Source organism: Myiozetetes cayanensis, unplaced genomic scaffold, assembly GCF_022539395.1.
Source record: "Myiozetetes cayanensis isolate MyiCay16 unplaced genomic scaffold, myiCay2020 scf5-8, whole genome shotgun sequence".
NCBI classification, from domain to species: Eukaryota; Metazoa; Chordata; class Aves; order Passeriformes; family Tyrannidae; genus Myiozetetes; species Myiozetetes cayanensis.
Window position 1 is genome coordinate 67,186,412 of NW_026087742.1, and position 25,639 is coordinate 67,212,050.

The following is a 25,639-nucleotide window of genomic DNA, read 5'->3' on the forward strand; positions in this document are numbered from 1 at the left end:
CAGGGACTGACTGCACTTAGGCCACAAGCAGAATCTCCAATTCAGCTTCCTCCCTCAATATTGCAGTTTTTCTCTTGAATGTGCCGGCAGCTCCAGGTCCTCTGCCAGAAGCACCCATCCTAATGGAGATTATTCAGACTGATGACTTGTGGGAGAGGAGGAAAAAGGAGGGCTCACTGTTTTACAAGTGCCACTCACACAAAGGCCAGCCCCATCATGACCTCATTCCAGCATGCACCACACACAGCGTGACCAAAGATCACCATTTTCCAGCATCAGTGTGGCATTCATACTTAGGAAATAAACTGGAGTGGACTTTTTTTGTAAAGTTCTGGGAAGTTGGCATCCTGCACTCTTTTCAGGCGAGATGTTCTCCTAGCTGACCTGTGAGAAAACAAGAAGAAGGAAGGGTGGCCATAGACCTACCAGTATTAGTCTCTTGGAGTCAGTGAGCAAGCTCACCCCACGTCTGACTCTATCTGGAAGCAGCATCACATTAAATCATACTGCATTCCATACAATAGCTACTTTCCTCCCTTCCTTAGCCATGGTTTCTTTCCCACCTTTTCCGTGAACATAGGGAGAGTATGCAGAGGTTTGACTACAAGCCCTTTCTCCTTCTTCCATGCCCTTGAATATTTCCCCTTTGTTGACATAAAGTCTCAGGGAAGGCTCTAGCCCATATTCTCCTGGGACACAGGAGTGAAAGCTAAGTTTGGATGCATGATGCAAAATTGCAGATTTTGGAGCAGCTACCTTAACAGGTGCCAGCTAGCAAAGGTATGTGTACCTATAGAAAAGACTGGGGGTACTGTCGATGTGTGAGAACAATGTGATCCTAGGAAGGAATTATGTACTTAGGATTGTTGGTTTGATTTGGGGTTTTTCTTCTCAGCCGCATCTTAAGAGCAGCCATCAACCTGCTCCAGATGTGCCAAACAGCTGGGCACAGCCCCCGTGGGTATTTTGAGTTGCTCTCTACTTGCAGAGGACCAGGAAGAAGCAAGCCAAAAGCTGCCAGCAAGGAAAATAAGGGCAGACAAAAATCCATGTAATCCTGGCTCACGGAGACATGCTGAGCAGCCTGTATTGGTACCTGCCAAGGGCCAGCATGCACCAAGTGATCAGAAAACACAAGAGGAATATGGCACAGGGTATGGACCTTACTGCAATGCCAAGCTTGGTACTGATTTAGGCTCCACTACAGAGGCTCTCTGGAACAGCTGGTTACTCCTCTGTCAAACAGCTCTGTATTGCCCTGCACTCCAGTGTACCAGCTCAGCTCCTTCTAAAACACTGAACAGCTGGAGCAGCTGCCTTTTATTTCATGGAGGTAAGTTAGGGAGAGGGGCCTCTCCTGTCCCAGCCTGCTGCTGCTGAGGGAGGCATGGAAGTTAGCACTAGTTCTCCCTTCCCAGGCAGAAGGGATTTCTTAGCTTCTCAGCAACACAGAAAAACTCAGTGTTGCTGGAAAGCATGTTTCTGGGGTGTGGGAAAAGGAGACCTGTTGCTATCCACCTTCACTAATTGGTTTTGACTGGAGGAGCTTCCCAAATTTGCATGGAGTAGAAGAGCATAGGGAAATATGCCTGGCCCTTGTTATCACAGGAAGAAATGGGGCAACACAGGGCTGGCCTTGTCTGAGAAGTGTGGGGGAGTGTCCTGTTGCCAAGGGTAGTAAGGCGAGATATCAGGAAGCTGTGGGGAAAATCTACTCAGCATCAGCCACCCTGTTTCCCCTTAGGAGCCCTTCCTTTGGCAGCAGCAGCTGCAGGGGAATGCAGAAGCACAAAGCAGAGACGGGTGGATCAGGCTGAAAACCACACAGCTTTATTTTTTCTCTCACAGGCAACACAGGCAGCAAACAGCCTCCGAAAAGTTGCCGTGCAAGGACGCTGCCCCTTTTTTTCTTACACAGTGAAACAGCATTGCATTGGCCCTACTCTGTGCATCGCTGGTTGCATGGTAACTTACACCCCACTGAAGTCAGGATGTGCCATAACGTTTCAGCACTCTTTCATGTGAGATTCATTTAATCAGTTGTGGGGAAAAAATGTCTTTGGACTCCCCCACTCCTGCTTGAGCTAAACAAAATACCATACCCAATCAAGGAAAGAACAAAGGAAAATAAATCCCTGAAGAAAACATAGGCTTCAAAACAAAATTCAAAACTGCCCAGTTTGATAAAAAATGGAAATAGCCAGAAGGCAGAAATGGAGAAATCTTCTAATTGTGGAGAGGAGAAATAAGATGGTTTATTTCCTTATTATACAAACCCCAAGGTCATAGTGCTGGCATTGTACCATCCAAATCAGTTACCAAAGTCAGGAAGATCAGCTGTGTAAGTTGATAGTGCCACTAACACCATCTATTCTCACTGAATATGACCTTTTTAAAAAAATAATGCAAGACTCAAACATCATATTATTTTCCTTACAGCTAACTCTACTGTTCCTGCAACATCCAAGGCCACACAAGGAGGGACTACTGCAGGGAGAGAAAAGGTAAATAAAATACTGTCCACTGCATCTGGAAATAGGTTTAATTTTTAGGTGAATTGTTTTAAACCCTGCTGATACTGAAGAGTCATCATTATTATCATTTTGTGAAAGTAGTTATTTTTCTTGATTTGTAATTCTTCCTGCATCTGGCTGAATCTACTATGCTGAAGATGAGTAATCATAGGGAAAAATAGTGTCATTATAAATTCTAAAGCACAAAATTCTTCAAATGCTACTTATGTAAAAAGGACCAATTTAAATCAAATCATTAGCTTCTGCTTAGATGTTCAATTAGAAGTGTAATAATATAAATGTTTTATGTATTCTCAGCTCTTGCCTTCAAATTTAACCTTTCTTCCATTTTTGCTGTTATTTCTCCCATTTATAAATGTTGGTGTAATTAAGCCCATTTTCTCTTTAGAGGTGAATATACAATCACAGTTAAAAATTCCTCAGTATGTTTTACAGCCTGAAACTTGTAATACTCAATCTCACAGCTAATAACTACCATGACATGTTTTATAATTGCTCTGTAAATCAGAGACTGCTGCATTTAAAGTGTAATTTTAGGTTGTTTTGCAATATTCCTTGGCACTTTTGAAATATATCAGGATGGAAAATGCATGATCTAGCTAGGTACAACCACAGATGAAGGAAAACAGTCTTCTCCAGTTGCCGGAGTGCTCCAAAAGAGATGCTCAAGAGCAGCAACACGTGTGTCCCTGATGGATACCCAGGCTGCCTCAGGGACCTCAATGAGGCTCCTTGTCTTGAGCAGGTGTTGCTGACCAGCAGTTAAGAGAAGGGGAAAAAAATCAACCCATGGCATGAGCTTGCAGAATAAGCAATCCATTAGCAACAAGTACTCTGTGGCTTTTCTAACAGGATTTATTTTTTAAATCATTCCACAGTGGTTATGACTGGGACAGACTAAGCTAAGAGCAGCTGAGCAAATGTTTGCAGGGAAATCTGGAGGAACGATTCTGCTAACTCACACAGCATCTCCCAGTACCTGTCTCAAGTCTTCTGCAGTTGCTGACAGGTAAATTATGGGCTCCAACAAAATTAGGTGATTCTTTTTCTCCCAATGCCTGTTTTTCTTTCAAGAATGTTGCTTTATTATTCATTCTAGTTTTACTATATATGCTTTGGGTGTTATTTTAGCCCTTCCTGTGCATACAAAAGTTTGTAATGGAGTCTTTGAAAATTTCTAGGGGTTCCAAATCCTGGAGTAATAGTTTGGATGCAGAGAGGCTCTTTTATCCCTTAGTTAATGGTTAAGCTTGTTGTCTACTGCGCCTTGATACTGTATCTCCCCACTGGACCACCCCTGCAGCTTTGCTGGGACCCATTACAACCTGATACCTGGGCTTGCTCTGAAATCATCAGGAGGATGATTTTTCTGGGTGCCTTTCCATGTACGATGCAGCAGCCCAGCACAGTGACTAATGCCTCATCTGCACCACTGGAGTTCCACTGATAATTTAATTAAAATTTCCACATCCCTCACATGTGCTCTCACTGATTTCTTTTCCACTAATCAAACTCTGAATTTATGCTCATCAAGTTTTATCATCTCCCCAAATAGCACAAGTCTTGTGATGACATCTGGTTGCATTTTGGCCACATAATATAGACATCATGGCTCTCCTTGAACAAAAGAGCAATGTGTGCTACAGGCTGCCACAAGCTGCCAAAAACATAACCAAGGAGAAGTTTATGCACACACAGAAAACCTGTGTGATCTCCCACACCCACTGCTATTATTCATACTGGAAGTCATGCCAAATAGAAACCTTACAGCCACCTGCTACTAGTCGAGGTAACCTTGTTTCTTTAGAAAATAGAGTAGGAAGCTAGAGTGCGATGAATAAAATCTTTGGGAACTTGTCTGTGAGGCATGCCAGGGAGGAGTGGTGGTACCCCTGGGTGCAGAGGTGGTTTACTGGTTACTGAGGCTGGCTGTGTCACCTTCCTCTGCACCACCTCCTCCTCCTGAGCCGTGAACCTGAGGCAGCCTACCATGGTGTAGCCCCTTCCACTGTCAGTATCTGAGTGCTGACACCAGCAAAACAGGTAAAGGCTTTAGTGTTGGTGAGAGCTAAAATTCGCACTGGGTCAACAGGAATTTCATGGAACTGAGATGTCTTCCTACTTTGTTACAGAAAAGGCCTCTTCACACTACTCCATAAACGGTGTTGAAACTGCAATAATCATTCAGCAACATGATCTTTGGCTTCAAACATTCTTTTGCTACTAGTGGAGCAGCTTGAACCATGTTCATAGTATATCCCAGTTACACCTGGTACCTCTGTCTTACAGATCATTTAAGCAGACAGGCATCTACATTATAAGTTTAAATGAACACTGAGGTCTTGCCTTTGGGAATAGCACTGCTAATTTAGTAAGGCAAGAAGGGCAGTGTAATGCGGACCTGGTGCATTGACTTGTAGCAACCTTTACCAGAATATGGGAGGGCACTTTCAAGATTTGCTGTGGGGAAATTGAAAAAAGGAAACAAGGGTGATGTTAACTTCTCAGAGATTGCACTGCCATTGCCACTAGTTATGCAAGGCGGTGAATAGGAGAACTTCTATAGGCTAGAAATTTCTAGAATGATACATTTCATAGTTCAATCATTGATTATTACATTTGCTGTGTGTTATTGCTGTCTGGTTCAATAACTGTTGTTGGGATGAACATAGGAAGGGAGGCCTGAGGGAAAAAAAGGCACAGGAGACTATAAAAATAGTGGTCCAGAATTACAGGATCACAAGATTTATGGCTGTAGGGCTGGTAACAGGTTTAAATCAAGCCACCTATTCCAGACCATTTGCTAAGATTCTCACATTTTTACTGTACTTAAAATATCCCAGTAGAGAGAAAAGGAGCAGGTCCTGCAGTTAAAAGTTGTTTCCAGACCCCCAGCAACAGCAGAATCTCTGTAAACAGAGAATAATTGGCACCTGCCTCCTGTTTTCTCATCTTAGCACAGGCCATGAACAAAGTTACTTCTTAAAAGCTGGCATAGAGAAAAGGAAGCCTGGACTCTGTATTTTGTCATAACTTCTTGTATTTATTTAGAACAAAAGGAGCATAAGGCTAGGGCCAAAATTGCTTTCAATTGCAAACATACAGCCTGCAGGTGTGGGCAGAGTTTAGCCTAAAATAACTGGAGGTAAAAGAAGGAAAAAAGCAGTTTGAAAATGTGATGTCAGCAGGCGAAAATAGACTCTGTGGGGCACTGGTTTTCTGAAGTCTTGTTCTGTAATCAACACAGCTCATTACTGTAGATGTGCACGATGTTGCAAATGGCATTTGGATGAACGTATTTTGTCTTTTCACCATGCTCACTAGTTATCAAATTGTCTGCCCAAATTGCTGAACCATGAGTATTGTGTCAAAGAAGAGGAAAGCAGCAGATTTCCCTTGTCAGGGTGGACAGCTTGTACCAAAATCTCAGTCACTGAGTTTCAACCTTCTTCTGTTTAGACCCCTAGGAATTCTCCTGTGGAGGTACAGGACTTTGTATAGATGCCTCTTCCACCTGCAGTGATAATCGCATTGCTTTCTTTTCCCTCACAGTCTACAGTGCACACCTGACTCCGAAATCTGCAGGCTGCAGTTTGGAAATTGGTCTCCCAAGAAATTATGTGCATTTACAGTTTCACTTCATCCTTTTTTTAACCAAAAGTCAGTTTTTCTAATATCTCAGTTCAGTCCTTAAATAGCATTACTATTGCTATGCATGGGCAATCCATCCTTCAATCAAGGAGGAAGTGACCACATATCTGAGATCAGTGCAGATCACACATCACATTGCAAGGCATATCACAAGCTCTGACTCCCCTCTGAATTCACTTTGGAGTCTCATCATGAGATTAAAGGTAGCTGGACCTCTGTCTCAGCTGAGGAGGAGGAAGAAATGAGAAACAGAACGGGATTATAAATTATATCCTAAAGGTAAAGGAAAAAGATGACTGAAAGAGGACTGACTTTAGGGTCTTAATATTTTTTAGTGGTCAAACACTGGCACAGGTTGCTCTGAGAGGCTGTGGAGTCTCTGTCCTCAGAGAAATTCAAAACCCAACTGGACACAGAGCTAGACAGTCTGCTCTGGGGGGCATTGTTAGAGCAGTCAGGTTGGACAAGATGATCTCTGGGGATCCCTTCCAACTGCAGCCAGTTTGTGATTCTATGGTTCTGGAATTTAAATGTTTACTTCCATTTTTCCTGGAGGGAAGAATGAGCTGAAAGCACAAAGTGAAAGTTAACAAAACCTTTCCCTTTATCACTCCAGCAGCATTGACTTCTATTAGCCTTTGAACCATTGCCAACCTTGTCAATGTAAGCATTCCCATTATGTGGGCTGGATTTTATCAGCACCAAAGGTAAATTTTCAGCACATCCAGGCTACCTCTGAGGTTTTCCTCAGTGTGGAAATACATGGGGCAAGGAAGAAGAACTGATTTGCATTCTGGCTCTCCTTCCCCGTGGGGTCAGGATTTGGCCAAAGCACACATTTCACCCAGGAGCTAGGAAAAGTGCTGGGATGTTTTATGTAGATGCAAGTTATGCATGCATGAGTGAGGAAACTGTGGCATATTCATAGAGAAATGTGTATGGGAATAGGTTTAGTAGCCATGCTGAACAGCTGCTCATATTTAAAAGAAAGTCAGGACAAGGGTTTAAATAACCTGCACTTAATGCAGGTTATCCTGTACAAAATTCTATATGTATTTGTAGGGTTGAGTTTTAGGCATCTGGGCCTCAGGCTCTTTGGCTATATTCATGAACTGACTCATCACTTCTTCTATCTAACTCTATCTTATCTATTTTAGGCACTCCATTAGCCAGTGCAATTTTCAGCATCAGGTTAAGCACCTGAAGGTAACAACCAAAAGCAAAACTGGGTAAAAGCATAGGCAAAATAGGCAAATGTCTGGGTTAGCAATTTCTGGAGAATAATTGATCCCCTCTCCTCTCTTTTTACCTGTCTGTGGCCTCCCAAAATTTCACAGCATACTGCCTGCCCTATTCCTCTTTCCCTCTGCTTGTGCTGCTAGATTTGACTTTGCATTTCCAAGGGAATGAAATTCAGTCATGCCTGACAGCTGACAGTCAGTGAGCTAGATCTGGAGACAGGCTGGACCAGCTCAGAAAGGAGTCTGCTCAGCATCAGTGCCGGTGTCATGGAGGGTTTCCAGGGACGGGTGAGGGGAAGGGACGCAGCCTCAACCAGGACCTTGCAGTAGGGGTTAGAACCACTCAAAACAATGCTTAACTTCACGTGTAGACCCATGGTGTTCTCTACCTGGAAGCACTCAGGAGTTATATAAGTCTTTATAAAATTATTTGAAGCTATTCTGAGAAAAGGGACGAGGTTCCTAAGTGTAAGTTTTAGGCAGCACTTAAGCATGGGAGTACAAGGTTGCAAGCCTGAGAAGACTTGATACTTAGTTGCATAATCCAGGTTCTTCCCACACTTCAGACAGACATTACTTAGTTACTTCAGAATTATTCTGTGGCCTCTAGTTATACTCCTCTGGGGGTCCGCTCCATCCCTGATAGGATGGGCAGAGATTTCTCATTCACAACCTATCGCTAACACATTCATGCTGTTAAAACACTACTAAGTGCCAAGAGCTGCCTTAATCCAAATTATGGTCTGAAATTCTTAAGGCATACATTTCCCATTCTGAATTGTATGTATTATAGAGACATAGCAAAAGAAGAAAAAACAAACAAACTAACAACAGGTTTTTTAAGCTAAAAGAGCCTCTGCCATCCTGTAGACTAGTACTGGACTGATTGCTTTCCCAACCAGTAGAGTTATCCATGGATTATTTTAGTTCCACATACCTCTCCATGCTACCAAATGTAAGACACTTGAATTAATATATCAGTTTCTACCTGATAGTGAAGTATTGCATATATCAATTTACATAACATAGGAACGTGACTGGGTAAGTCCTACCCCACAAGTCCCAGCGGTTTATGCTACAATTAGTCAGAGGAAAGTTGAAAGTGAAGAAAAAAAAAATTCCAGGCAGAGGAGGAAACGGACAAGACAAGTTGAGCAAGAAGAAAGGCCTAATATTTCTTCCCCCACCCCATACAGACACATATAAATAGTGAGAAAGTGAGTTCCCCTGCTCACTGATCGCAACTTATTTGCTGGGTCTCTCTGGGATTTGCACCACCCCTACAAGATGTGGGCAAAGGTACTGTCTTGTTTCTTTGCACTGTAAGATGCACTTCTCTGTTTAAGCTTTTGTATCCTCACTCTCTGTGTTTCACTAGGTGTACATCACAGTACAGGATATGTGTTCACTGCTTTAAACTGCTTGTAACTGCTTCCTCAAGAAAATCTCAGTGCTTTAGTACAAGGCTAAAGGGAGAACTTGCGTGTATTAAAGGGTAAAGTTCTGGTCACCACTGCTAGAAAAAAAGGAATCCAATGCGAAACAACGCAATGAAAAGATACGAGCATAGTAGGGTTGAATTTGTATTATAAAGGAGAGACAGCTGTTTGGTTTGTTTAACTTAGCAAAATGAAGGTCAGAAGGAAATACCATAACTCTGTGTGGATATGTGCAGGGGAGTAAAGGAAGGGGAAGGATGAGGGGAAATGGAAGGAGACAATTTCCAAAGACAGAGAAGATGTATATTAGGTAATGACAGTATAAAAAAGAAATTGTGTGTATAGACTGGTTGTAAATAATGTATATCTCTACAGGGGGACATTTCTAATGGTTCAAGAGGAAAGTTCTAGATGAGTTTCTAATATAGATACTAACAGTAGCTCACAGCTCTGGCCAAGATGCAGCCTGAATTTGCCTAATAGGTCAATGCTCAATAGGAGAGGAAAATAAATATATATAAATCCCAGATCAGCATGATCCAGGAACAAGGAGCTACTGCTTTTCAAAGAGGCAAGATCTTGCCTTGGAGAAAAGCTGGGACTCCAGCTGAGAGTGAATTCAATGCGAGCTGGAAGCTATGAGCAAGATGTGCAAGATAGGGCTGCCAAGTCCTGCCTCACACTGAGCTCCAAGCTCGGCAAGATTTGGGATAGTAATGCTGCTAATCAGGGAGATGAAATCTTGCCTTCTTATGTGGTAGTGGTTGCACTGGCTTGAAATGCCATTTTTCCACTGATTTCAGTAGCAATAAGAAGGTGCTATGGAAAGACAGATTTCTATTTGTTTTATATGTGTGTGCGTGAATAGTCATTAGAGATAGACAGAGATAATCTTTCAGAGTTTTAGCACCTTCAGTACATATTCTCAAGGATTCAAGTCAATGAGAAAGCAGAAGAAATACAGAACAGAAAGGGATGATGATGAAAGTATAAATAAAGTATAAATAACACAGTGGCATTTCTGGGAATAAAAAGGGGAAGAATTCAAACCTTAGTAATGCTGATGCAATTCACATAAGCAGGGGCAGGACAACAAAAATGGCCAGCATGCTAAACAGTAGCCCAAAACTGAAAGCAAAAAAAGAGGAAAGAAAAAAAAAACCACAACATAGTTTCCTTAAAATATAGATAAATATCTACTTCTTCTTTTTCTTTATTTTTTTCCCTTCCTAGACAATTACGGGAAATTTTGCCAGTGTGATTCATGGTTTGAATGCAAATCATTTGACAGACCAAGTAATTGAGAGAAGCAAACGAATGATTCTGGATACTCTTGGAGTGGGGCTTCTGGGTACCAGCACTGAGGTCTGCCACAAAGTGACCACGGTACAGTAAGGTAAAGTGTCTGGCATTTATAGCACACTCTAAGGTTTATCTTTAAGACAAGCAAGGGAAAACTTGGGTTATAAAAGGGAAATTTTGCCACAGTGAAATTCTTTTGTGGATGGAAAGAGACATATGGTGTTCTTTCCACTGGAGACAGGGAAACTTCAATGCTCAAGTACTTTTCACTCTGGATGGGCAACAGTTTGTGTATCAGTCTGTATCCTAAGATCCCCCTCTGCAGACACAGTGAATTAAGAATCCATTCCTTTCTTTCACCTATGAGATTTTATTAAAAGCATCTCCAAAGTAAACACTACTTATCACCAGCCTTTCAAATTAAGGGACAGTTAAAGGGATGGAGAATTAGTAGTGGGTTACTTCCAGTCCATAAAACGTAATTGTTGTCTAAGGTACATTAGCCATGTTTCTCCTCTAGTCTTTCTCTCTTTAAACTAGAGGATTACTTGATCCTGAAGAAAAGCTCTTCCAGTACAGGAGTGCATTAATGAGGAGGAATTTAGCCCACTATTTTATCGTTCAGACCTGCCTAGTTGACTCATGCTCCAGAGCTCTGTGTGCTGGTAGGTCTCTTCCCACAGAGAACACCCCTTTCCAAACCATGGTAGTTTATGTCCTTTGATTCATTTTGCAGCACCAGGAGGCCATCTGTCGTTTACTCAGGGTCTCACTAAAACACAGAAAACCGAAACCTTTAACTGCACATCTTGTCCGACAAGATGATGACAGTCCTGTCATTTAGGTTGGACTCGATGATCTCAGAGGTCTTTTCCAACCTAATTGATTCTGTGATTCTGAGGGAACTGTCGATGGCTGGTGAGAAGAGATATCAATGGCCAGAGGTTTTGTGAAGGTACTGAGTGGCCAAGTGGATGCTGTTGGTCTGCCCCCTGAGCTCTGTTTGAGTGGAATAGGACATAAGCCAACAGTAAACTGAGTTTCTTGTCATACCTTCTGAAAGAACAGAATTTTTCACATCAAAGGGAACAGTTAGGTCCCAAGAGGATATGGTCTGGTCTCGGTTACATCAGAGATACAGCACACTTTTATCTTTAGGTTCAGGACTTTGAATTAACTGATGTCAATTTGTTTCAGATCTACAGCTCAGATTTATCCAGTACCATCTGGGGCCACTTGGATTTCCGACTGCCTCCTCTGTATGCAGCTTTTGTGAATGGAGTGGCTGTAAGGGATGCTCTTTTATTTGCTCTTAAATCACACTAATTGATGTCATTCTTGCTCAAGATAGAACAGAATGTTCCAAAAATCTTATTCAGAAGCCTGCTACAAAACTTTCCTAGACAGTTCTAATGTGCTTCAACTTCCTTCCAATGAGACTGAACTTAAGCTGTAACATATATCTGATCCAACTCAACAGCATACTGTACCTTTAATATGGGACCTGGGACTGTTTTCAAAGGTCAGAACTCTACAGCTTGTTACAATCTTGCTACAGCTGCTTAGAAAGAGACACTCTAGATGTCACTGATTTCACTAGGATCCAAATTCCATGCCAACTGGCAAAGTGTACCTGCAGAAAAACATAGGCAGATGCACATGTAGATACGCACACATACAACATCACAAGGCAATTTAATCTTCAGTTACCCAGTTTGCAAAAGCCAGTTATATATTTTGGACACATACTTTGTCATTAAAGCAATAACTGACTCCCCAGACATTTTTCTAAATTCAGATTGAGGCTGAAACCATTTGAAATTGAAAGATGCATAAGAGGTGGGGTAGACAAATTTGGCAATTATGCAAAACTAGAGAAGGTGGCCGACCAAGGAAATGGTACTATTAAACCTATTTAAATTAGTGTAACAACAAAATCAGAGGTCCAATTTAAAAGCTCATTTCCAATGTAGAGAAAATTAAATTGGAAATGAGATCTGGTACCTCTCAGCTCATAGCAGCCCTTGTGATATTCAAATCTGGCCGTCAGCAGGTACATGATCATTTCCGTTTACATCTCGGTCACAGGTCAATTATAAGCACTTATTGAGGACACCAGAAATACAGCTTACTGGGTACTGGACTCAACTTTCCTTATGCTGCACTTCAGGGCAGCTTCCCAGATGGCATCAAAGTTTTTTGAGGCAGAGACTGGGTTTTCTTTTATCTGTTCAGAAACACAGTCCTCATAAGTGCATATTCCCAGTATTACAAGGCAAAACCTGAGCACTGGGGAGCCTGAGCACCTTCCTAGTTTGCTCTGAAGTAACACATGGGTGAATAGATGCGAACGTCATTTTTTGGTGTATTATTGTGCTATTAAAAATGCTGTCCCTAATGCTCTTAGGCCCTTGAGGATTCTCAGAACTTTGTGGGGGAGGGAACATGTCTGATAAGCAGTACATTACAAACACTCACTGCACTGCACTGCTACCTGAAGCCGTCTGCTACCAAAACAGCAGCCATATGCCATGCTCAGAATGCCCAACATGTCCATGAGCAACTGGGCTCTGGGCAGAGTTAAGAGAAGCACCACTTTGGATACTTTCTACCCCTAAGCAGCTCATCCCAGTACTACGACTGTAGCTTTCTCCTACTCTCAGCAATTCAAGGGAATCTGGTTCTTTATGTGACAAGTCTTGTTTGGATGTGCTGAAAGTTCAGGCTAAAGCCTCCTGCACATTTGCAGGCTTGTGGATAGTTGCACTGGAGAAGTAGTTCTGATAATAAAACTTTCATTGAGCAGTATGGGTTTGACTGCTACAGCTGTATGGTGTGAGTCCTAATGGCAGCATCAGATGCAGCACTGGGGAAGTAATTTCATTATGTTTATATTTCCTTATGTTTTGGGTGAAGTGCAAATTCAGCGTTCACATGGTGGACCTAGAACTGCTACTTTAATTATACAAGTCTAATTAAAGCAGCAAAAACCAATTGCGGGAAAAAGGAATCATTGTCATACAGGTTTTAGTGTGGTGCAACTTGAATTAGAGTTATACTCGTTTGAGGCACGATTTTTATTGCATTACCACTTCTCAGGGAGCCATGTTGGGAGTAAAGGTCTTCAAGCATTTTGAAGGTTTGCTTTCTAAGGAAAATCTAGTTATTTGGTGCTTTTTTATACCAGTTACAGTAGTTCCATTTGACTGAGCCAACCTTGCCAAGTCAGAGTTTATTTCTAATGACAAAACAATGCTTCTCTTTCCATTAGGTGCACTCTATGGATTTTGACGACACCTGGCATCCAGCCACACACCCATCCGGGGCTGTGCTCCCTGCCGTCATTGCGCTCTCAGAGGCTTTTCCTTGGAAGAAAAAAATCTCAGGTCTTGACCTGCTCTTAGCTTTCAATGTGGGAATCGAAGTGCAAGGTCGGCTGCTGCGCTTCTCCAGCGAAGCCAGGAATATTCCAAAAAGGTACATAGAAACGTTTCCAGTAGGAAGTTGAGCAGAAGGTTTTTTTCTCAATGTTAATATACTTAATTACATGTCAGTTAAAATACAGATGGCACAGTTATTCATATTTTCTATGCTGCTTGTCTGGAAATTTAGGAAGGGGTCATCTTAAGTGTAAATACACTTACTTGACTCCTTAGGCTTTAGTTAATAGATTCCTTTTTGAAAGCATTGACCAATTCACAAGAAGGAGAAAAAAGAGCAGCACAAGGGCAACATTTAACATTAGAAATCTCAGGCGTTCATGAATACATACAATCATGCCTCACTTGCAAACAGCAGCTTGCTCTCAGCAGAAAGGAGTCACCAGTGCTGGGCTCAGAGCAGAGCCCAAGGAAATGCGATGTGCTTAGGGGAAAGCCTTGAAGTGTGGGATGGCCTAGTTGTCTTCTTGCTATTTTCTGTGTGTTCTTTCTATCAGTTTTGCAAAACTAGTTCAGAATAACAAAACTCGCCTCCCCTGATATGTGTAATTTAGAGATGACTATGAATTATTATAGATTTATAATAATATATTAATTTAAATTAGTATAATAAATATCATATTAAATGCAAATTTATATGTGACTGTAAATTTATTTAGAGTCATTTATAGATGACTATAAACCGTGATGCTTTTCTCATTATTCTGTTCAGTATGATTTGAACCATGAACAGTTCTAACATTTCAATTGTTTTCTGGGGAGGACCTATTGCAAGTGGTACTATTCCAGTTTAACTTGTTCCTGGGGAAAAGTGACAACTCTTTCCGTTAGGTCTGCACATGAATTCTGAATGTGTGTTTCAGTATGGTCCAATCTGTCTTCCACAGCTGTGAACAGAAAGCTTGTGTATACAGTGAATTCAGGTTAATTTTTGAAACACGGTAATGAAGATATTTTTGTTTTCTCAGGTTTCACCCACCAACCGTGGTTGGTACAATGGGGAGTGCAGCAGCTTGTGCTAAACTGCTAGCTCTTGACCAGCTGGGATGTAAAAATACCTTGGCCATTGCTGCCTCCTATGCAGGCGCCCCGCTGGCTAATGCAGCAACCCAAACAAAGCCCCTCCACGTTGGCAATGCTGCCAAGCATGGACTGGAAGCAGCTTGCTTGGCTTCACAGGGCCTTCAAGGAAACAAACAGATCTTGGACATGGAGTCGGGGATAGGTGCCTTTTATACAGATTATAATCCACAGACCCTGCCAACCTTGCAGTCCTACCCCTGGCTGTTGGACCAGCAAGATGTGGCCATCAAACGCTTTCCTGCTCATCTTGGAACGCACTGGGTGGCTGACGCAGCATCTTCTGTTAGGAAGAAGCTTGTGGAGAGCAGTGGCAACTTGCTCCCTCTTGATAAAATTGAGAAAGTAATTCTCAAAGTCCCTGAGGTCAAATATGTGAACAGACCCAGCCCAGCCTCAGAACATGAAGCACGACATTCCTTCCAGTTTGTTGCATGCTCTGCTTTGCTGGATGGCAGCATGTCAGTCCAGTCCTTCACCAGTGAGAATATTCACCGGCCAGCCTTGCAGGAGCTCCTCCGCAAAACTGAGCTGGAGCACCCTCCTGATAACACACCCAGCTTTGAGAGTCTTTACTGTGAAGTGAGTGTCACACTTCGGGATGGCAACATGATCAGTGACCGCTGCGATACGTTCTACGGACACTGGAGGAAACCTCTGAAAAAGCAGGACTTGGAGAAAAAGTTTCAATCCAATGCCCTCAGCGTCCTGCCTGCAGAAGCCACAGAAGGCATCATAGAGACCGTGTACAACCTGGAAAAAGTAGAGGACTGTTCTGTGTTAAGTACATTTCTATCAGGACAGTCAACTAGAGAGCTTTCAAAGAAGTTGCGCTTTTGAATGGTCCAGACGAAAGCTAGATGCTGTTCACAGAGCAAACACAAAATTCAGGGCAAACTCTTGTTTAGTGACTCAAGCACTTTTAATAAGACTCTTGTAACGCAAGAATCATGTTCAGTCCAGTACCGTGGGTTTTGACTAAGTAAATAATTTAGTGTGTACGTGCAGAGCTCAGTCAGGCTGAACAGAAGATCCTCTGCTGGCACAGCCGACTTCAGCTATCTTTGTTCCTCTAGAGGCAGAGCACTCACTGCTTGTGCACAACACAAAAATCTCCATGCTCTTCTGCCAAAAATCTATGTTCTGCTTCTCCTAAATAACTCCATGCAGGAAATCCAAATGCTGGAGGAGTATGGAAATGCTGTGTCTGTGAAAATCATCACTGGTAGAAGGACAGGGAATAATAAAGCCTTTATATATATATAATTTATTTCTGTAGATTTATCTCTACAGCCTCCTTGAAGAGGCCACCTGTTACATCTGGGCTTTGACATTTGGGCTAAAATAAGCACAGCACATACAAAGTAGTAGCACCTGATACTCTGCAACATGTCAGGCTCTGCTGTAATGACTGGCCTTGCAGTGATGGGCTAAAAGCCAGTGCACATCCTGATCACACCAGCTGCTGAGCTACAGGGACAACTCAACACTCCTCATCATAAAAGCGTTATTTCATCTTTTGGCTGCTCTGTGGTACAGATCTGTTCCTGTTTCGTTCCCGCTCCAGTTACAAGGTGCTTGCTCAACATGACATGATTAGCACAAGATGACAGTTCAGATTCCTTCAGGCACGGCAAAGCTTAGGCTACAGTACACTTGGCATGAGTGACAGGGACCTGTGAGCATCAGAACACTTCTTATGCGAGGCAATTAAGTGTCCACAGCAAAAATCAATGCACCTAAATAATGAATTCTGAGAATTTTTTTTGTTCCTTCAGGAGTATAAAGCCTTGACAGATTGTGCTTCTAAGAAAAGCGGACAACCTTTGTTGACATTTGTAAGATCAAAGCATGTGTTCTAACATATATAAAATCTTCCTCAGGGTACTAAACTATGTATGCAAAAAAGTCATGAAATAAAGCTAATTCATTTTACTAACTAAATCTCAAATGGCTCCATTTATTAGAGCAAAACTTGTCTATTTTCCACAGATAATGCTTTCATTTGTGCTGGATCGTGGTTTATAAAGTTGGTTTACCTAAGGGCTCTGCAAAAAGTTCAGAAGTCCATTTCTTATACTCACTTAAAGACTTTCCAGGGAAGAAAAAAACCCAAATAACCACATACTTTTCTTTTCCCCTTCTGATTATAAAGCAGACTTGATTTACTCATCTATACTGCAAGTAAACAGACTCATTTGCAGCTATTTCACCTGTAATTACAGCTGGGTAACTGCAAATGGGAACTACTGATGATCATTAGTGATGTGATAAAACCCCACTGCACCCTATCTTTTCAAGACTGAACACATTTGGATTCATGAGAAAAAAAATCACCTTCAACACATAGCTTCTATTCTAGAACAGAAATAGATAAACTTAGCAATAACCATTTGATGTATTAAAGAGAAAAAAAAACAAACAAAAAATAAACCACCACACCAAACAAAGCAAGAACTGTGAAGTTCAGCAGTTGCATTATTTTATTAATACAATCAAAGGAAGCTAAATGCTTATACTTAGCTACCCTGATTTCCTTGCAGAAGTCTGTACGCTTCCAGTCAGGCAAGTTTCAGGACTTCTTGTACCATTGTTCCAATTCCATCAAAGATTTCATGCAGAGGAGCTTTGCACATGAAAGCACAGGTAGTAACTATTTTATTGGCTTTATCCACGTGGGATTCATTTACATTTTTGCAAATGTGCTTACATCCAAGCTCTGTTATAGCAGATGCTGTTTCAGCATCAGGAAATCTGTAAATAAAAAGACTTTAATTAACATAAAGAGATGATACAACCATAAAGTTCTGCCAATGTAACTCGAATGAGAGAACTACAATAATATCTAAGTGACTTTTTATGTGATGGTGACAAGGGAGTTAAAGGGGCTGCTACTGTCAGGTTCTCCCATCCCTTCCAGATGCACTGATTCCTTTGAAAACAAGGTCTGAAATGCAGAGCCACAGTATATCAGAAGTACAGTATATCAGAAGTACAGTATATCAGAAGGTACAATTCTGCCCCTGGTGGTCTAGTGGTAAAGGCGCGGAGCTATCACCGCAGAGACCCGGGTTCGATTCCCGGTCAGGGCCACTCCCGGGCAGGTGGGGCTCGTTAGCTCTTAAAGGCAACCCACCTACGTCCTAAGGACCTCGCTGCCACCGTCCAAGCTCGCTTGGCCCCGGCAGATGAACCTTAGGATTAAAGGGTGGGCTCAGTTCCGCGCACACTGTGTCTCACCTAAAAAAAATCCAATGCGCAGGCTGGAAGGTGTAAAGACCTTCCCCGGATCTTCGCTCGCGAAGACTGGCCATTATTATTATTTATTACAATTCTGTTTTTAACCATCTTTCACTAAGTTTATACCAACTGCAGCCATAACTGATCCTCAAAGGTTTGAGAGAAGCCAAGTGAACCTGCAGACATATTATATCTTTTCCAACACCTCCATGCAAGGTTATCCTCTGGGATTATGCAGAGGAATTTTGACTTTTTGTTTTCTGAGGATAAGGGAGGAACAGATGCAATCCTTCGCTGCCGCTGCTGGCAAATTTAGTTCAGAAGTTTTATCAGGAGCTGACAGTCCTTGAAGCACCACTGACTTCTGCCAGGCCCTGTTCTCATCTGCCTCCCCTAAACTGGCCCCAAACCACTATGGCCAGAAAAACTTTATTAAAAATCCATGAGCAGACAAAAGCCCACAAAAGCAATTTAAACAGCCACTCCAATTACCACAGGGTACCAAGTTTCTGAACGCCAGCTGGCCAAACGCCTGTTCTTCATTTGCCCATTTGCAAGATGAATCACAGCCTTCAAGGCATCGGATAAGCAAATTCCATATTTTGCTCAGGAAGAGCTAAAATCTATCCCTCAATGGCCATGAACGGAATGAGAAAAAATAATTTGATATCCCTGGTCACCTGCACGTTTGCACAGCTATGGTCTTGTAAAAGCCACTTGTTCTCTCACTTTTAAGACTGGCAGATGCTACACCCAATAACTCATTAGCCCTCACACTGCACAATAAATAAAGAGACTTTTGCACAGAACACTGCTGATATCCTAATTCCCATGTAAATCATCTCCATCCATTTCCTTCTTACCTTCCATCCACATTTTTATCTTGGCCAACCGTGACCTCACAACCAGGAAAGACTTTAGCTGCCAGAACTGGTGATATACAGCACAAACCAATGGGCTTTTTAGCACTGTGGAAAGCTTGGAGTGTGGAGCTGACGTGCTCGTTGACAGTACAGTTCTTGCCATCTACAGCCCAGGAACACAGGTTCTTTGCTACACCAAAACCACCTAAAAAAAATCAAACCAAACCAAAACAAAAAGCTCAGATGTAAGGCACTGCTAAAAGCCATTACTTTCAACACCAGACAGAAGTTCTATTTTACAACATTATTTTTTACAACATAACCAAGGACTGTTAAGTTACTGTACTCAAAGCCTAACGATGTAACTGTAGCTTGTAAACGATGGGTTTACAATGTTAAAGTTTAACTGCACACTTTTTTATACCATGTAGGTTATATAAATATGCCAGACAGCTTAATCTTGTTTCTATAAGTGGCAAATAGACAAAGAGAAAACAGTCCCATTCACTTGCTAGCCACTAGAACAGCTGCACCATCTGTTATGCACCCCTCAATAAGAAAGAGAGGGAACAGAAGAAAGACTAATACTAATTAAAACCAGAAGTGTGCAATTCACAGGAGTAATGCAAACAGTGATTTGACCCTGTACAGTAATCAACACTCAAGTTTTAGTTTGATACTTAAGCAATTATAGGAGAGCATTTCTCCTTCCCTAGAATTTTTTTGGACTTAAAACCAAAGAGATTAACACAATAAAGACAAAGATTTTACATGAAAAGGAAATAGTAACATGATATTCTGAGACAAAAAACTTGTGAGTGATACCATCATTTATTAAAAATAGTGCTGTTTTATCTTTCTAGGAACTCATTCTAACAAACTTTTACTTGCAGTTAATCTTCACTTAATTGTACAAACAGACTGTATTTTATATCCCCTTTGTTTGCTGGATTTATAACCATCAGAATAATCCAAGTAAGGTTATTAGTAAGTTATTACACTTGATTCTTTATGGAATGTTCATGACATCATCTTTTCTACAGTAAACATACAGAAATTTTCACAAGTATTTCAATGGACAACATCAAGAGGCTTTGCATTTTTAGTATTTTTCCTTTCCCAGTTTGCTCACTTTCAAGTGTTATCTGAAATCTCTGAGGTAAGATTTTAATTTTCAAACTCTATTGAGTTTATTTCCCTCTAACAGTTATTACAGCAACCCCCAGAGCCTGGGTTATAAGAGCATGAAATTAACGTGGAAAACATCTGTGAGCCTCTACTCCCGCCCTGATCAGCCCTGGTATCAGACACACAATTTTAGCGCTGGCAGAATGTTTCTCTGCGTTATACACACGCTCCCTCTGCTGGCCTTACTTTAAATTAACATTTAGGCCCAATCACGAAGGCAGTATTTAACAGTACTATGAATATTCTGAAAAGTGATCTTCAGCAACTCATAATTTCCTCATGATGCTCTGGTTTCTTCATTTTCAAAAGTGATTACAATTACCTCTGTCTGGAAGGCAATCTTTTGGTCTCTAAATAAAAAATTATCCATAGACATGTTTAGTATAACTTGATCAGCAGCAGAGCAGATACATAATTAAAACAGAATGTACTCACATCTGAGAGGGAATATAATTTATCTGGCGACCTGCTATTCTGCCAACCATTTCAGAGGCCCTAAAATTAAGGCATTGACGTGTAACACCAAGTTCTGACCCTATTTTTGTACTCTGGTCAGTGTTCTTGTCGGCAAGTAGGTAACTGAAGTTTTCACAATCTTTAGAAAGAAGGAATGGTGTGATGCTTAATGTAAGTTAGTGAACTTAATGACTTAATAATTAATAAATATATTAAGTATCTACCAGGGAAAATGACTGCATCAAATTCAGGAGCTTTCAGTTCAGCCAAATCCTGAATGTTTCCTCTTGCCAATCTGGCACTTTCAACTAACACATTTCTCTTCTCTTCTGTTGGACTTCCTTTTAGGTGATTGACTACATCTCTTTGCTCAATATTGGGGGCAAATATCTTCACCTAGTAAAGAGATAAAACAATTTTGTGAATGTAAACAGAACTCATACATATTAGTCACAATAAAGGTCATTTAATGAAAACAGGCTTTGTCCCAGAAGTCTCTTATCCAAGTTAAGTGTATTCCACTGCATGGATCTATCACACTTTAAGTATCTAAAGTGACATACGATATATTAGGATGGGTAAACACAGCCATTCTACCCATCCTATTCCTGCAGCATTTTGACAGGAGTGCATTCTTACACCAACATTAAGCTTACCGATTTTGCCACAGCCTGCCTCTCCTCTGCAGATAACCCCAAGGACAAACAGAACACCACAGTTTATACCAGAAGCCTGTCTGAACAAACAGCTGACTCTGAAGAAAGATTGCTCTTAACTGTTATGGGATGAGAGCGCTAAAAACGTTTGACAGTAAAAAAGTTAAAGATGCAAACTTTACAAGCATTTCTAGTGCAGACATAAGAGTTGCCAGCTGCCCTAAAACACTGGTAGCAGAAAAGAAAAGCAAAACGTGAAAGAATCTATTTTGATTAGACACAAAAGGGGAATGCTGCATCAAAATAAAAAGCTCTATGAAAGGTGTAGGGCAGGGGCTATTTTCTGGTGTTTGTTTTGAAGCTTCCTTTGCAGACTGCTCAGAGATGACAAACCTGTGCTAAATATGAGTGTGCTGTTGTTACCATCAGACACCTGAGTGCAGCTACACGCAGATGGACAGTGACCACCTTCTGCCATCTGAAGCCACAGACAGGACCAAAGCACACCACTGTGTTGTGGCCCAGGTTTCTCTGATAACTCCCAGTCCACCAAAAAGAGCCCAGAAACAGTGAGAAGCAAACAAGCAGGTGAACCCCAGTGAGAGCTGCAAAAGCAACTGGAATGAAGATCAAGGATTTAATCCATCCTCAGCTCCCTGCAGCCAGAGGAGCAGGGAGGGACAGGCCTCCAGCCACTCCTCGTTCCTGGATTCAGAGAATCACAGAATTGTTAGAGTTGGAAGAGACCTCTGGAGATCACCTAGTTCAACACCCCTGCCAAGGAGGGTTGGAGCAGGTTACACAGGAATATGTTCAGGTGCGTTTTGAATGTCTCCACCACCTCCCCTGAGCAGCCTATTCCATGCTCTGCCACCCTCAACATAAAGAAGTTCCTCCTCATAAGGTGGAACTTCTTGTGTCTTAGTTTATGACCACTGCTCCTTGTCCTGCAGCTGGGCACCACTGAAAAGCGTTTGGCACTGTTGCCACAAAATTGGATTTGTTACCTTGTGTGTAACAAGCCAATAATTACACACTCGAGAGAAGCATTGATTATTTGTTTCAGAGATTATTTGCAAGCCTGGGTGCTTGGTAGTATTCCACAAACCAAGCGCACCCACTGGACTTTTCACGCTGTTATTTATGCATGGAAATTCAGAGTTAGTAATTTTCCAAGTACAGCCCCTCTATTATGATTGGTTAGTAATTGCCATACAAGTTACATAACCCCAGCTAATTTCTACATGTGCTCAGGGGAAGAGTCTTCACCTGGGCAGAGGTCTTTTTGACCTGTAGGCGTTAATTTTTAGTATTATACTGAACATATTTAAGATAGAGGATACCTGGACCTTGAGTATTTTGCCAAGTTAGCAATCTATACACAGACATACATCAAGATCTTGATTTGATATGTCCTTAAGGCTTGTTAGTTCCAGGATGCCCTTGAGTAAGGGATGCTAACTGCTATCTGTTCTACTGATATACAATACCATCTTGATCCTTAACGCTTGTTAGTTCCCGGATGTCCTTGACTAAGGGATTCCGGCTGCTGCCCCTTTCACTGATCAGGTCTCCTTTCGCCCTGCCCACCCTTGAAAGTATACAAAGATCTTACATCAAGGATCTTCCTGACTTAAGATAATCATGACATAGTCCACACTTTGCAACAGCACCATCCTCTTGGCACCCGCCTTTGAGATATTTATATGCATACACGAAATCTCCTCTCGGTCTTGTTCAGCCGCCTGCGTGTGCCCTCAGCTCCTGCCAGGGGAACAGGCACGTCTTTGCGGGGGGGAATGAACAAAAAAGGCGAGGAGACAACGTGAGGAGGGAGGTTACGGCTGAGCAGGAGTGGCAGTGTGCAGTGGTGGCGTAAAGACCATCGCAACCCGGGGTGGGGGCTCCGGTCCCACAAACAGCGGGAGCCACCGGGCGCGGGGGCACGGCTAAGGCGGGGGGCTCTCGACAGCTCAGGGAAGCAAAGACACGAGTCAAACATAAAACCCGGGAGGAGCCCGGCCCACTGGGCTGTGCACACATTCACACACACACTCTCTCACACACACCCCTCCGCCCCACACAGACACACACACTCACGGCCCGCCTCCCTCCTACCTCGGCGCCGGCCCGGCTCAGGTGCACCAGCGCCGCTGACGCCTCGTGGATCTCGCTGCCATCGAAGACGCCGCAGCCGGCGAGCACCAGGGCCACCCGCTTGCCCATGGCAGCCGCCCCCGCACTCCGCTGGCCCTGGAAGGCGCTGCTCCAGGCCGCGAATCCAGGCCTGGCGGCTCCGTCCCTCCTTCTCCTCCTGCCGCGCCTGCGCCGCTGGGATCCGCCGCCGTCTCCATGTTCTGCGGCCGGGCGGGCGGGCGCGGTGGAAATCAAATGAGGGAACCTGGAAAACAAGTGAGGTGTGCCTATGGGCAGAACAGGTTCCGGCGTATGTTCGCCCTCATCTCTCTGCCGGCCTGCTCCCCGCAGCGGGGCAGTGCCCTGAAGGTGTTGCAGTGACCCTTACGGTGCTGTAAGACATCTGCATTCCTGTCGCTAGTCCCAAAGTTGCTCTGCTTTCAGCAGGACCTCTCGGAAGCTTAGGGGTGTGTACGTGTGAGGTGTTTTTTGTTGGTTTGTTTGTTTCATTTTACGCATAGGGCTGTAATGGAGTAGTGAAAATTGGCCTCCAAATTGCTTTGGAAGCCAAAAATGTGGAGTTTGGGTAGAGGCCAGCAGTACTGGCCTCTTTTTGTTAAAGCAATACTCTTGGTTATCAGACCTGCATACTTTTTGGCACCCTTAACCTCATACCGTGTTCTAGGGAGCTGCTCCATTGTAGTAGAAAAACCACAGGTTTTTAGGAAACCAGCCTTTCTTCTTTCACCCACTCCCAGCTTAGTTGCTAAGGCACTGCTCAACGGAACCAAAGGGAATGCATCCCTGGTCTCCTCATTAGGACTGTGCACACAAATGCCACACCAGAGATGAGCTGTATTGACTTTTAAGCAAGACTTCTCAGCTCTTGGTCCTTCATTTTTCATGAGCTGCCTCTCCTACAGTAGGAAGAAACTTGAGCTTCATAATGAAAACTTAACACTTTTACTGGACCAGAAGACTGAAATGCTGGATCTTGTAGAAAAAAAATGGGATTGTCTTCCAAAAATTTGGAGTATGGTTTTTTTGCAGAGGACACAAGAGTGCACAGGCTTGGAAGAAAAAAGAAAATAACATATGAAGGCAAAGCCTTTTTTTGTAGCAAAATACATTCAGTTGAATACTAATTGGTTGTGAGTCTGTGGGGGATGATAGATAGGGAGAATCTGGAAGAGGAAAGGGCCAAGATAGGGAAATTCCCTGCTGCAGGGCAGACCCCTGGACAGTGTTTGCTCCAAATGAACGTAGGGCTTCAGCTCAGTGTCCACCACGGCCCACACTCTGCCTCTTAGGATTGAGCAGGACTGCAGTGACTCCACTGAGAGTTTCCAGAGTTGCAATCCCGCTGGAGTCCTCTTTATGTTTGAGAGCTAGGAGGAAGCTGCTGCCTGGAAGGAGTTTAAACTCATTGCGTGTTTGGAGATACGAGTGTAGTTCCAAGCTCTGCTGTGTGTTAGGGCCAGGGTTAATGTTAGAGCTAGGAAACTGAGCACTTTCAGAACTGAAATACCCTCCTTCTTTCTGTCCTGACTTGCTGGATAGTCTTTCTGGATGGACCCTGGACCTGAATTGTCAGTAACATCATCTCCATTCTTGTTTCTGGCCCTGTCTCCTGGATGGACCTCAGATTCACATTATGGGTGGCCCTTTTTCCTGAATGGATCCTAGACTTGTTTGGGATATGATATTCCCAGGTCCTCCATGTCATGTCTCTGCCAGCTCCATAACTGCCCTGGCTCTGTTCCGTGATCTAGCTCCGACTTGCTCATGCCATGTCCCTGCCCTGATTTTGCGACCTTGTCATGGCCTTCTATGTCTGTCTTAGGTCCACGTTTTCATCCCACCTCATGACATGTCCTTGCCCTGGCTCTGCATCACCCTGAAGTAGCCCTGTGATGACTCTTCTCTGGCCTGGGCCAACAAAAGCAAGTAGCAACAAAAGCATTTCACAGGGAGTGCACCTCTGAAGCCAGATCTTTTCAAGGTGAGAGGACACACCTTGATGGAAGAAGAAGCTGTTGTCAATGCCCCTCAGTGCACTAGTAGCCCCATAATTACTCTGGCTAACCTCAGCTGTGGCCCCCACCCACACACCCTCCGGCCACCAACCTGTGGGCTCTATGTGAACTTAGGCCTGGAGATCCAGACATCATCTGGGCTATGCTATAGCTGTGCATGTCCAGTACTGTCCCCTGTTGTCCTGACATACGGGCTGGTCTTCCTGCACAGACAGTGAACCGATGCTATGGGTAGCATCATCTTCAGTCCTGCCTCCTGGATCAACCTTGGATACAAGTAGTGTAGTCCTGGGCTTGGCTCTGCCCTGTCTGCTCTGCCCTGTCCCTGTCTGGGACTGTTGCTGGATCCAGCCACAACAACATGGTTGTTCCCATTC

The 25,639-nt window shown here is 43.0% G+C and overlaps 2 protein-coding genes and 1 long non-coding RNA gene across 3 annotated transcripts; 2 read left to right on the top strand and 1 right to left on the bottom strand.

Moving 5' to 3' along the window:
• Positions 1–2,455: 2,455 nt before the first annotated feature.
• On the top strand, positions 2,456–10,242 carry LOC126649186 (uncharacterized). Its single transcript, XR_007630991.1, has 3 exons — positions 2,456–2,504; positions 3,413–3,543; positions 10,099–10,242. It is a non-coding gene; the product is annotated as an uncharacterized LOC126649186 (long non-coding RNA).
• An 859-nt stretch (positions 10,243–11,101) lies between these two features.
• On the top strand, positions 11,102–15,849 carry ACOD1 (aconitate decarboxylase 1). Its single transcript, XM_050332164.1, has 4 exons — positions 11,102–11,122; positions 11,326–11,454; positions 13,439–13,644; positions 14,576–15,849. The coding sequence occupies exons 1-4, from the start codon at positions 11,102–11,104 to the stop codon at positions 15,525–15,527; spliced, it is 1,308 nt and encodes a 435-aa protein (XP_050188121.1). The 3' UTR covers positions 15,528–15,849.
• Positions 15,850–17,142: 1,293 nt separating this feature from the next.
• Positions 17,143–23,393, bottom strand: LOC126649185 (glutamine amidotransferase-like class 1 domain-containing protein 3, mitochondrial). The gene is made up of 4 exons (XM_050333114.1): positions 23,209–23,393; positions 20,659–20,830; positions 18,791–18,995; positions 17,143–17,441 (listed from the first exon to the last, which is right to left on the bottom strand). Exons 1-4 carry the CDS (start codon positions 23,314–23,316, stop codon positions 17,249–17,251), a joined length of 678 nt encoding a protein of 225 aa, XP_050189071.1. The 5' UTR covers positions 23,317–23,393; the 3' UTR covers positions 17,143–17,248.
• Between the last annotated feature and the right edge of the window lie 2,246 nt (positions 23,394–25,639).